Source organism: Sus scrofa, chromosome 2, assembly GCF_000003025.6.
Source record: "Sus scrofa isolate TJ Tabasco breed Duroc chromosome 2, Sscrofa11.1, whole genome shotgun sequence".
In the NCBI taxonomy this organism is placed as follows: Eukaryota; Metazoa; Chordata; class Mammalia; order Artiodactyla; family Suidae; genus Sus; species Sus scrofa.
This window is the reverse complement of record NC_010444.4, coordinates 41,946,988-41,960,479: the sequence shown is the minus strand read 5'-3', so window position 1 is coordinate 41,960,479 and position 13,492 is coordinate 41,946,988. Positions and strand designations below refer to the sequence as shown.

General features: G+C 38.7%; 1 protein-coding gene across 1 annotated transcript in view; it reads right to left on the bottom strand.

The window, feature by feature from the left end:
- The window catches only part of PIK3C2A (phosphatidylinositol-4-phosphate 3-kinase catalytic subunit type 2 alpha), a 194,094-nt gene that overhangs the window by 63,583 nt on the left and 117,019 nt on the right, over positions 1 to 13,492 (bottom strand). Inside the window, 1 exon segment of the mRNA XM_021083275.1 lies at positions 11,556 to 11,659. Coding sequence (XP_020938934.1) covers positions 11,556 to 11,659 — 104 coding nt within the window.

The following is a 13,492-nucleotide window of genomic DNA, read 5'->3' as shown; positions in this document are numbered from 1 at the left end:
GGAAAAAAAGTTATATAAAGGAATAAACTTAAATTGATATTGAAAATGCACCTTTAGAAGTAGACACATTATCTTCAACTATGGACTGTTGCCAAGTTTACCCCTCTACAACACAATGACAAGATCTTCATAGGACCTAGCCTAAGATTTTTATTATTTCTCACATACTTGGTATTCTCGTTTTCTACATGACTTGATTTCACAGCAAATCATGTAACTAATTAACATATGAAATGGTAAAGAACTGGAACTATATCCAAGGATGCTTTCAATTATCAGAAATCCTTAAGGATGATAAAAGAAAAATCAGAAATTCCTAATGATAGCTCAGAAAACAAGAATTTATTGGGACAAAAATTCTAGTGATAAAAGCTGAGTTCCCATCGTGGCTCAGCGGTTAACAAACCCAACTAGCACCCACGAGGAGGCAGGTTCAATCCCTGGCCTCCCTCACTGGGTTAAGGACCCAGTGTTGCCGTGAGCTGTGGGGCAGGTCTCAGACTTGGCTTGGATCCAGCATTACTGTGGCTGTGGTATAGGCTAGCAATCACAGTTCTGATTCAACCCCCAGCCTGAGAACCTCCATATGCCACAGTATGGCCAAAAAAAAAAGTTGCACTTATAGAGTTCCCTGGTGGCTCAGCAGATGGGGATCCAGTGTTGTCACTGCTGTGCTTGGATCACTGCTGTGGTGCAGGTTCAATCCCCGATCTGGGAACTTCTACATGCTGCAGGCATGGCCAAAAGAAAAAAGTTGCATTTCATGAACTTTGGGGGGGGGGATCCTTCATTTCCTTTTTTTAAATGAATCTTTTACTTTACACAACAATGTGAATGCATTTGATGTCACAGAGCTATACATGTAAAAATGGTTAAAATAATAATTCATGTTATGTATATTTTAAACAAAAACAAAAAAAAAACTTTTAATGAGTCCTTTCTGTCTCTGCTTGACACCTGGAAGATATTCCAGAAAAATACAGCAATTTCTTTTTCTATAAAATTAATGATTTTTTTTCTTTTTTTTTTTCTTTTTAGGCCTGCACCCTTGGCATATGGAGATTCCCAGGCCAAGGGTTCAATTGGAGCACAGCTGCTACACAATGCCAGATCCGAGCCACATCTGCAACCTACACCACAGTTCACAGCACCATCGGATCCTTAACCCACCGAGTGAGGCCAGGGATCAAACCCACATCCTCATGAATCCTAGTTGGGTTCATTAACCGCTGAGCCAGGATAGGAATTCCTGATTTTTTCCTATTCTCATGTTTTTGTTTGCTTTGTGAGAATTCAGAAAAAACTAAGACAGCAATAGATTCCTTCAAGTTGGGGTTTTTTGGTTTTGTTATTAAACTTTTAAACATACAAAAGCAGATTACTCATTATTGATTAATAAACTGATAATGCTGAGTAAATTATTCATTTAATATATAATAGACCAGATGAGGTATTTTCATGAACACTCTAAGCCATATATTGAAGCTTGATATTCTTAAGTAAAATCAGAAGAACAGAAGAGTTAAAAATGAGGATTGTAGGAGGTTCTGTTGTGGCTTAGCGAAACGAATCTGACTAGTATCCATGAGGATGCAGGTTCGATCCCTGGTCTTGCTCAGTGGATTAAGGATCCAGTGTTGCCATGAGTTGTGGTGTACACCACAGACAAGGCTAGGATCTGGTGTTACTGTGGCTGTGGCGTAGCCTGGCAGCTGTAGCTCCAATTCAACCCCTAGCCTGGGAACATCCATATGCTGCAGGTGCAGTCCTAAACACACACACACACACACACACACACACACACACACACACAAAGGTTTTAAAAAGTAAAGACAGGAATTCCCTGGTGGCTCAGCAGGTTAAGGATCGACACTGTCAATGGTATGGCTCAGGTTTGATCCCTGGCCCATGGGAAGTTCCGCATGCCACATGTGCAGCCAAAACTATTAAATAAAGTTAAAAATGAAGGTTTTAATTGAATTGACACTACCCATAAGAAATTTGAGTTACCACTGTTTAGAAGAAAATTAAATACAGAGATGAAGTCCTTGAAAACCTATAAGGAATCCTTGGGGCCGAAACACTTTTGTAGGATATAAATATCAGATTGGAACCATATATGAAAAAAGAAAACTAAAGGCTATTCAGAATGACAAGTATAAAGTGTAGTTTCTCATCCTAGAGGACCACAATGAAGCAGCAAAAATTTCCAATGGTATCTAACATTTCTCTAAGAACTTTCTATGGACCTATTTAAACTAGTAGATATAGCAAGTTTTGTCAATTATGATGAGTATGAAAGGAAACAAAAAATAAAAACTGGAAAATGCAGTAATAATTAAATGTCCTGAATAAAAATATTTTATAGAACTTTAAACTGAAAGAGACCCTTGAGATCGATCACTAGTCCAACCCCCTAATTTCACAGAAGCAAAAATTAAAAAAAAAAAAAAAAAAAAAAAAAAAAAAAAAAAAAAAAAATTTACAGAAAAAAATTAAAAAAAAAGGGGGAGGGGGACTAAATTCTAGGTCTGCTAGACAGTAGCCTTAACTGTAAACAAATATCATGCTGACAGTCTTACACTATCATAGTTGAATTAAAATAATTAAATGTAGTTATCTTGTGGCACAGTAAGGTAAGGATCCAGTGTTGTCACTGCAGCAGCTTGGGTCGCTGTTGTGGCACAGGTTTTTTATGCCACTTCCTTATGCTGTGGGTGTGGCATAAAATAAAATGAATATTTTAGATTTCAAAAAATAGGGAATTGGCTAAGAGTATAAATATTTGTTTTTAAAACCCATATACTGGAAAAAATAGAAAGTGTCATTAACTACTTTAAGGGACATCTCCTGACCACAATCTCCAAAGTCATAGGGGAGCAAGAGAAGTTTCTAAACCATGGCTTCAAAAACACCTCTGATTCTCATTTTTCTGAAATATTTGTTGTAATCACATGTTGCTAATGGAAATAAATTACAAAAAGAACTCATTCTCTCTAGTTCATCTGGGGTTTTACATTACGTAAGCCATTTGTGTGTCTGTGTGTATATGTGTGTTAAATAAAAATGATTTTAGTTTAGTGCAAAGTTTGTGTAAACAATTTTAAGACTCAATTGCAGGAAAAAAGGCCAAATCACACAAAGCCTAATCTTTCAACTGCAAAGCCTAAATGCAACAGTCATTAAACATAGTCTAAAAGACAGGGCTTGTTTGGGAAAAAACTAAAGGAACTAGATGAACACATAATAGATCATTTCCAAACCATTAAAGTAAAAGATTAGGAATTCCCTTCGTGGCTCAGTGGAAAAGAATCCGACTAGGAACCATGAGTTTGCAGGTTCGGTCACTGGCCTCATTCAGTGGGTCAAGGATACAGTGTTGCTGTGACCTGTGGTGGAGGTCGCAAATGTGGCTTGGATCCTGCATTGCTGTGGCTGTGGCTGTGGCAGCTATAGCTCTAGCCTGGGAACCTCCATATACTGTGGGTGTGGCCCTAAAAAGGAAAAAAAAAAAAAAAAAAAGTAAAAGACTATTTCCAAATTGTTAACCATACACACAAATGGTATAGTGCCATAAAGGCATATGTAATTTCTTTTTTTATTTTTATTTTTTCCACTGTACAGCATGGGGACCAAGTTACACATACATGTATACATACTTTTTCCTCCCATTGTGTTGTGATGTAAGTATCTAGACATAGTTCTGCATGCTACACAGCAGGATCTCATTGTAAATCCATTCCAACAGCAATAGTTTGCATCCATTAATCCCAAGCTCCCGATCCCAATCCCTTTCTCTCCCCCCCAGGGCAGACACAAGTCTATTCTTCAAGTCTATGACTTTCTTTTCTGTGGAAACATTCATTTGTGCTGTACATTAGATTCCAGTTATAAGTGATAACATATGGTATTTGTCTTTCTCTTTCTGACTTATTTCACTCAGTATCAGAGTCTCTAGCTCCATCCATGTTGCTGCAAATGGCATTATGTCATTCTTTTTTATGGTTGAGTAGTATTCCATTGTGTATATATACCACTTCTTCCGAATCCAATTGTCTGTCAATGGACATTTGGGTTGTTTCCATGTCTTGGCTATTGTGAATAGTGCTGCAATGAACATGCGGGTGCATGTGTCTCTTTTAAGGAAAGTTTTCCGGATATATGCCCAAGAGTGGGGTTGCTGGGTCATATGGTAGTTCTATGTATAGATTTCTAAGGTACCTCCATACTGTTCTCCATGGTGGCTGTACCAGCTCACATTCCCACCAACAGTGCAGGAGGGTTCCCTTTTCTCCACAGCCCCTCCAGCACTTGTTATTTGTGGACTTATTAATGATGGCCATTCTTACTGGTGTGATGTGGTATCTCATGGTAGTTTTGATTTGCATTTCTCTAATAATCACAGATGTTGAGCATTTTTTCATGTGCTTGTTGGCCATATGTATATCTTCCTTGGAGAAGGGTCTATTCAGGTGTTTTGCCCATTTTTCCATGGGTGGTTGGCTTTTTTGCTTGCTGAGTTGTGTAAATTGCTTGTATATTCTAGAGATTAACCCTTGTCAGTTGCATCATTTGAAACTATTTTCTCTCATTCTCTAAGTTGTCTTTTTGTTTTCTTTTTGGTTTCCTTTGCTGTGCAAAAGCTTGTCAATTTGATCAGGTCCCATTGGTCCCATTGGTTTATTTTTGCTCTTATTTCAGTTGCCTTGGGGAATGACCTGAGAAAATATTCATGAGGTTGATGTCAGAGAATGTTTTGCCTCTGTTCTCTTCCAGGAGTTTGATGGTGTCTTGTTTTATATTTAAGTCTTTCAGCCATTCTGAGTTTATTTTTGTGCATGGTGTGAGGGTGTGTTCTAGTTTCATTGCTTTGCATGCAGCTGTCCAGGTTTCCCAGCAATGCTTGCTGAACAGACTTTCTTTTTCCCATTTTATGTTCTTGCCTCTTTTGTCAAAGAATAATTGACCGTAGGTGTCAGGGTTTATTTCTGGGTTCTCTATTCTGTTCGATTGGTCTGTATGTGTGTTTTGGTACCAGTACCACACTGTTTTGATGACTGTTGCTTTGTAATACTGCTTGAAGTCTGGAAGAGTTATGCTCCTGCTTGGTTTTTGTTTCTCAGGATTGCTTTGGCGATTCTGGGTCTTTTGTGGTTCCATATAAATTTGTGGATTGTTCTAGTTCAGTGAAAAATGTCATGGCTAATTTGATAGGGATTGCACTGAATCTGTAGATTGCTTTGGGTAGTATGGCCACTTTTACAATATTATTTTTCCAACCCAGGAACATGGAATATCTTTCCATTTCTTTACATCTTCGTTAATTTCCTTGATTAATGTTTTATAGTTCTTGGCATATAAGTCCTTTACTTCTTGGTCAGGTGTATCCCCAGGTATTTGATTTTTGGGGGGGCAATTTTAAAAGGTATTATATTTTTGTATTCCTTTTGTAATATTTCATTGTTAGTATACAGAAATGCAACTGATTTTTGAATGTTAATCTTACATCCTGCTACTTTGCTGAATTTGTTAATCAGTTCAAGTAGTTTTTGGGTTGAGTCCTTAGGGTTTTCTATGTATAGTATCATGTTGTCTGCATACAGTGACAGTTTTATCTCTTCTCTTCCTATTTGGATGCCTTTTATTTCTTTTGTTTGTCTAATTGCTGTGGCTAGGACTTCCAAAACTATGTTGAATAGCAGTGGTGAGAGTGGGCATCCCTGTCTTGTTCCAGATTTGAGTGAGAAGGCTTTCAGTTTTTCCCCATTGAGGATTATATTTGCTGTGGGTTTATCATAAATGGCTTTGATTATATTCAGGAATGTTCCCTCTATACCCACTTTGGTGAGAGTTTTTATCATAAACGGATGTTGGACTTTATCAAATGCTTTTTCTGCTCTATTGAGATGATCATATGGTTTTTGACTTTTCTTTTGTTAGTGTGGTATATGACGTTGATTGATTTGCATATGTGAACCATTCTTGTGAACCTGGGATGAATCCCACCTGGTCATGGTGTACGATCTTTTTGATATGGTGTTAGAGTCGATTGGCTAGAATTGTGTTGAGAATTTTTGCATCTATATTTATCAAAGACATTGGCTGATAGTTTTCTTTTTTGGTGTTATCTTTGTCTGGTTTTGGAATTAGGGTGATGGCAGCGTCATAGAATGTCTTCGGGAGTGTTCCTTCTTCAACTTTTGCAAAAGTTTAAGGAGGATGGGCACCAGATCCCCTGTATATGTTTGGTAGAATTTGCCTGTGAAGCCATCTGGTCCTGGGCTTTTATTTGTAGGGAGTGTTTTTATGATGTATTCAATTTCATTTCTAGTGATCAGTCTGTTCAGTTGGTTTATTTCTTCTTGATTCAGTTTTGGCAGGCTCTAAGATTCTAGAAAGTTGTCCATTTCTTCCAGATTGTCAAATTTGTTGGCATATAGTTGTTCATAGTATTCTCTTATGGTTTTTTGTATTTCTGCAGTATCCGTTGTGATTTCTCCTTTTTCATTTCTAATTTTGTTTGTTTAGGTTCTTTCTCTCCTCTTAGTGAGTTGAGCCAGAGGTTTGTCAATTTTGTTTAGCTTTTCAAAGAACCAGCTCTTGGTTTTATTAATTTTCTCTATTGTTTTTTGAATCTCTATTTTATTGATTTCCTCTTTGAACTTATGATTTCCTTCCTTCTGCTGACTTTAGGGGTTTTTTGTTGTTGTTGTTGTTCTTCTTTTTCTACTTCATTTAGGTGGTGGGTTGTCAATTTGAGATCTTTCTTCTTTTTTGAGGAAGGCCTGTATTGCTATGAAATTTCCCTCTGATCACTGCTTTTGCGGCATCCCATAGATTTTGAGAGGTTGTGCCTTCATTATCGTTTGTCTTGAGGTGCTTTTTAATTTCCTTCTTGATTTCCTAATTGACCCACTGGTTTTTTAGTAGGATGTTGTTTAGTCTCCATGTAGTAGGTTTTTTCTCATTTCTTTTCCTGTGGTTGATTTCTAGTTTCATACCATTGTGGTCAGAGAAGATACTTGAAATAATTTCTATGCTCCTAAATTTGTTGAGGTTAGCTTTGTGCCCCAATATGTGATCAGTTCTTGAGAATATTCCATGCACACCTGAGAAGAATGTGTATTCTGATTTTTTTGGATGTAGTGTCCTGAAGATGTCAATTAAGTCTAACTTTTCTATTCTTTCCTTTAGGATCTCTGTTGCTTTACTGGTTTTCTGCCTAGAGGATCTGTCCATTGATGTGAGTGGGGTGTTAAAGTCTCCTACTATGATTGTATTCCCATCAATTTCCCCTTTTATGTCTGTTAATATTTGTTGTATGTATCTGGTGCTCCTATATTTGGAGGATATATGTTGACGATAGTAATGTCCTCTTCTCGAATGGATCCTTTAATCATTAAATAGTGTCCTTCGTTGTCTTTCTTTATGACCTTCGTTTTAAAGTCTATTTCGTCTGATATGAGTATTGCAACACCTGCTTTCCTGTCATGTCCACTGACGTGAAATATTTTTTCCTACCCACTCACTTTAAATCTGTATGTGTCCTTTATTCTAAGGTGAGTTTCTTGTAGGCAGCAGATTGAAGGTTTTTGCTTTTTTATCCAATCAGCCACTCTGTATCTATTGATTGCAGCATTCAGTCCATTGACATTTAAGATGATAATTGATAGATGATTATTTATTGCCATTTTAAACCTCATTTTCCAATTGATTCTATGATTCTCCATTCTTCCTTTCTTTTCTTGGTTGGATGGTCTTCAATTATTTTCTGGTTATTTTTCTTTTCATTTTTTGTGAATGTAATGTTTGGTTTTGATTTGTGCTTGCCCTGTTTTTTAAGTATGTTAACTGCTTCCTATAATATTGTGTTTTTACCTGATAGTCCTGTAGGTTCAAACACTTCATTATCATACTAAAATTTTAAAAAGAAAATTAAAAAAAGAATTTATTTCCTTACTTCCCTTGCCCACATTTTATGATTTTGATGTCTCTTTTTTTTCTTTTTAATTTTATTTTGTTTTAAACATCTTCATGATTAGATCTGTATGCTGGCTTATTTGAGTGACTGCTCTCTGATTGTGGTTTCCTCCATCCTAGTTCTTCTCTCTCTCTCTTTTTCTTTTTTTTTTTTTTTTTTATTTAGAGAAGCCCTTTCAATATTTCTTTTAGAATGGGTTTTGTACTGCTGTATTCTTTCAGCTTTTGTTAGAAAAAATTTTTATTTCCCTTCTATTTTAAATGATATTCTTGCTGGATAGAGTATTCTAGGTTGTATATTTTTTCCTTTCAGTGCTTTAAATATCTCTTGCCATTCCCTCCTGGCCTATACAGTTTCTGTAGAGAAATGAGCTGTTAGCCTTATGGGGTTCCTTATTGACTTTGCTTTTTCTTTTTTTTTTTTTTTTTTTTCTTAGAATGACTGTTAGCTTATGGGGTTCCCTTATAATTGACACTTGCTTTTCTCTTGCTGCCTTTAGGATCCTCTCTTTATCATTAACTTTTGACATTTTTATTAAAATGTATCTTGGTGTGGGTCTTTTTGGATTCAACTTATTTGGGGCCCTCTGTGCTTCCTGTATCTTGAAATTAGTATCCTTTAGACTTGGGAAGTTTCCAGCAATAATTTCTTCAAATATATTTTCAATCCCCTTATCTTTTTCTTCTCTTCTGGAATTCCTATTATGCATAGATTGGCCTGCTTTATATTATCCCATAGGTCTCATATTGCTTTCGCGTTTTCTCATTTGGTTTTCTGTCTCCTGTTTTTTGGGTGATTTCCATTATTCTATTTCCGTATCACTAATTCGTTCTTCTGCATTATTCTTTTTTTTTTTTTTTTTTTTTTTTTTACTGCCCTTTGCAGTTTGTATCTCTGCAAATGAATTTTATAGTTTTTCTTGGCTCTTCCTTATATTTTCTAGTTCCTTTCTGAGGGAGTCTGCATTACTGTTCATATCTTTTCTTAATTCCTTCAGTATTTTCACTATCTCCCTTTTGAACTCCAAGCTTGTCAGACTGCAGAGCTCTGTTTCATTGCTGACTGCTTTAGCTGAGTTCTCCTGTTGGTTTAACTGGGAATGGTTTCTGAGCTTCTTCATCTTGCTTGTTATTTTCTTTTTGTGGTGGAGATGCACTCCCCGTAGCCAGGCAGGGTTTGCCCTGGCACTGCTGTGGAGTGTTTCCCAAGGGCTGGCAGTGTTGGCCAGTCTTCTTTGAGGCAGCGGGGCATTTCCCAAGGGTGGGCAGGGGCTAGCAGGGTCACTCTGAAGCAAAGGAGGACTTCCCGAGGACTGGCAGGACCAGCAGGTCTGCACTGCGATGGAGCCAGACTTCCTGTGGCCCAGCAGAGCTTGCCCTGGTGTTTCTGGGCTGTGGAGCTCTTCCATGGGGTGGGTGGTGCTGGGCAGCTCCTCCAGAAGGCAGACAGGTCAGGCTGTAGAAAGCCAGGGAGGTGGTTGTCTTCCTGCAAGTGGTGAGGCCAGCCTTCCGGGATGGCAGGCGGCCTCAGGTCAGGTGCGTGCAGCGTAAGGGAGGGGGGATGCACTGGGAAGCATGCTCACTGGGGCGCAAGGAGTATTCTATGGCGGCCTGCCCCTCCTCTCCCCTCCCCAACACTGGCACCTTGTCTCTCCTGCAGGTCCAGATCTTCTCCCAGATTCCCTCTATTGTGGCTTTCCACACCCCAGCCCTCAACGTATTGCTCCCTCCACCCAGGGCACACCACTTCCTAATCTCTCGGCTGTCTCCACACGGCCAACCTGACCAATTGCTTCCTAGTCCCTCAGGCTGTCTCCACACTGCCAATCCCAGCCACTCCTGGGGACTAACCAAGGTCTCAGTGCCCAGCCCCCACCCAAGCATCTCAGTTTTTGGTGACTGTGCCGTTGTTCAGCTGTCACTCTACTTTTCAGATCTCAGACCTACTGCTGTGCTCTTCTTGGCATCTGGAGCTCCCTCTGACTCGGCTAATCTTTCCATCTATTAGATGACTTTCCAGGATGTGGGTTCCCTTTCTCCTTCAAAGCTCCCTTTCAGGAGCACCAGTCTGGTCCTGAGTCCCCTTCTCTCACTCTCCTCTTTTCTCTTGTTTTACCCAGTTATGTCACGAGATTCTTGCCATTATTGGAGGTTTAAGTTCTTCTGCCAGTGTTTAGTTGCTGTTCTGTGTGAGTCGTTTAACATGTAGATGTGTTTTTTTGGTTATGTTTGTGGGAGAGGGCAAGCGCATCCCCCTACTCTTCTGCCATCTTGCCTCCTCCCCCTGTAACTTCTAATCATGCAATTTGCATTCTAAGTCACCTAAATGTCTCTTCTATTTTAAATGTCTGCTGAAAAATCTGAGTTTTAAAAATCCAGTTAAGAGCAACCTTTTCATGAAAGAAAAAAGTGTCTCTACTGATATTTTTCTTTTTTTCCTTCTAAGGTATTCTAAAGAAAACGATGTTGGTCAAAACGTGACACATAGGAATATAGAATTTTAATGAAATACTACCAATAGTCTAGAAAGTCTAGTTAAATATTAACAAGTCCCTTATCATTAAAATGACAAATATACTCAAAAATGATCTGGGAATCCCAAATCTGCTTTGCTTAAACCAAACTGGGAAAAATACTAGATTCAGAATAAATCCCCAGTAGTGATATACTTTTCCTTCTTTTAACAACAGATGCAAATCTATGCTATCAGTGGCTACCTTCCCTGCCTTCAAAATCCTATCTGTAGTAGAAGAAAATGCACCAACAAGCATGATGGAAGGGCAGGGGAAAAAAAAAGGAGGAAGAAGAAGAGTCCAAAGGGAGGAGGGATCAATTACAGTGTGGGAACTCCTAGATCTTATTGTCACTGAGCCCTGCCCATCCTTCTTTCTGCTATACGGGTTGGTGAACCAATACAAAGCCTTTCTTGATTTAGGCTAGTTTAAGATGGGTTTCTTGCACTCAGAAGTCCTTACTAATACAGTGATATAATGTAAAGGAAATATACCTAACCAAAGTCAACGGAGACTTCCTCTATCATGGACTAGACCAGGACACTTAAGTAGATAAGTTCTCTGAGTATCCTTATATTTCCTCATGTATAAAGAACACTGGACTCATTCAAGATTAAAAGAACATTTTAGAAATGCATTTTTCTAATCTTCATAAAATACATTTGCTCCTATAATCTTGCTTATTTTATTATCTCTTAAATCTAAGTAGGACTACATTTTTCAATGCTAGAAAGTTTACGGCAAAATTAAGCTTCTCTTTAAAAAAAAAGCATTTTCTAATTCGAATGAAACTTCTGTTTAGGCCATTTTTTCTCTTGTAATAGAGTAGCAAGAAAATACTGTCTGACCTCAATTTTTTTCTTCTAAATACTCAGAAACCTAACAGGTTCAATTGCAGTTTGTGCTAATGTACCAATTAACTGTCTTGAAATTTTAGCCGCAAGGCAGAAAATAATTAAAAATTTTAAAATTTGAGTTATTAGCATTAAGCTGGTTTTTAAGTTAAAGTTTCTGTAAATTATTTATAAAAATTAATCTTTAATTTATAAAAAAATTTCTTACTTTGTAATGGATTGACAAAAAGCTGCCACTTCCTCATTCTGTACTTCAATTTCTTGTAGAAGAGAACTTTCAGTTGGCAAAGTAATGGTCCCATTTGGGTCTTTCTGTAATGAAAAAAAAAAAGCATTTTTATTTTAAAAGTAAAAAAGCTCCAAAATTCTAAATGCAATATATAGCACGAACACATTTTTATGATTTTAAAGATTTGGAGGTAAAATAAATCACACCAAAATCAGTAACCAAGTTTTATTTTATTTTTGTCTTTTTGCCTTTTCTAGGGCCAATCCCGCGGCATATGGAGGTCCCAGCTAGGGGTCTAATCAGAGCTGCAGCCACCGGCCTATGCCAGAGCCACAGCAACGTGGGATCCAAGCTGCCTCTGTGACCTATACCACAGCTCACAGCAATGCCGGATTCTTGACCCACTGAGCAAGGCCAGGGATTGAACCCACAACCTCATGGTTCCTAGTTGGATCGTTAACCAACGAGCCACAACAGGAACTCCAGTAACCAAGTTTTAAAGTATTGATTTCTCTCTTTGTAAAAGTAATGCTAAGCCTTATTTTATTTTTTGCCTTTTTTTTTTTTTTGGCCTCTTCTAGGGCCGATCCCACGGCATATGGAGGTTCTCAGGCTAGGAGTCGAACTGGAGCTGCAGGCAGCAGCCTACGCCACAGCCATAGCAATGCCAGATCACAGCCGAGTCTGCAACCTACACCACAGCTCAGGGCAACGCCGGATCCTTAACCCAATGAGCAAGGCCAGGGATGGAACCTGCAACCTCATGGTTCCTAGTCGGATTCGTTAACCAACGAGCCATGACGGGAACTCCTGCTAAGCCTTATTTTAAAGTTCTGGTTTTACTCGCTCAACTCAAGCAGAAATAGGCTTTACTTTGTGTTGGTCAGTAAAAACGGAATGCTTAAGATATTTCCATTCAAAATCTTCCAGAAATGAACAATTCAGAAAGTTAACGGCTTAATGAAATCAAAAGACTACCCTCTGTTTCAAGAAAATGAAGAGATAAAGCCAAGTGGGGACCCCTCTAATAAACCAGGAATTTGATATATTTAGGCCCCAAACTCCCAAGAAAGCAGCTGGTTCTTTATGTAAGAAAATTGAGTTTTAGGAGTTAGTGGGCATTTTCTATGTTGATAAACTTGTACAAAAATCCTGAAAGTCCTTCAAAGGTTAAGTTTATGTGGTAGTTCTCTTGTGGCACAGCAGGTTAAGGATCTGGCACTATCACTGCAGCGGCTTGGGTCGCTTATGAGGTGTGGGTTCAACCCTAGCCCAGGGATTTCTGCATGCTGTAGGAGCAACCAAAACAAACAAACAAAAAAGTTAAGTTTATGTGTGATCAAAATCTGTGTGCAACATTTAGGGTGATAAATTCACTACCCAAGCATAGCCAAACAGCAGAGTCCTTTTAGAAGTGTTTTGACTCACTGTATAAAAATACCTGATGGAGTTCCCGTTGTGGCGCAGCAGAAATGAATCTGACTAGAACCATGAGATTTCAGGTTCGAACCTTGGCCTTGCTCAGTGGTAAGAATCTGGCATTGCCATGAACTGTGGTGTAGGTTGCAGACACGGCTCAGATCTGCTGTTGCTGTGGCTGTAGTGTAGGCCAGAATACAACCCATGGCCTAGGAACCTTTATATGCTATGGATGTGGCCCTTAAAAAAAAAAAAAAAAAAAAAGTACAATCCAGAAGGTAGTTTCCCTTGTGGCTCAGCAGCTTATGGACCCAACTAGTATCCATGAGAATGTGGGTTGGATCCCTGGCCTCACTGAGTGGGTTAAGAACCAGAGTTGCTGTGAGTTCTGATGTAGGTCACAGATGCAGCTCAGATCCAGCATGGCTGGTGGCTGGTGGCTGTGGCTGGCAGCTACAGCTCCAATTCGACCCCTAGCCTGGGAACCTCCATATGCT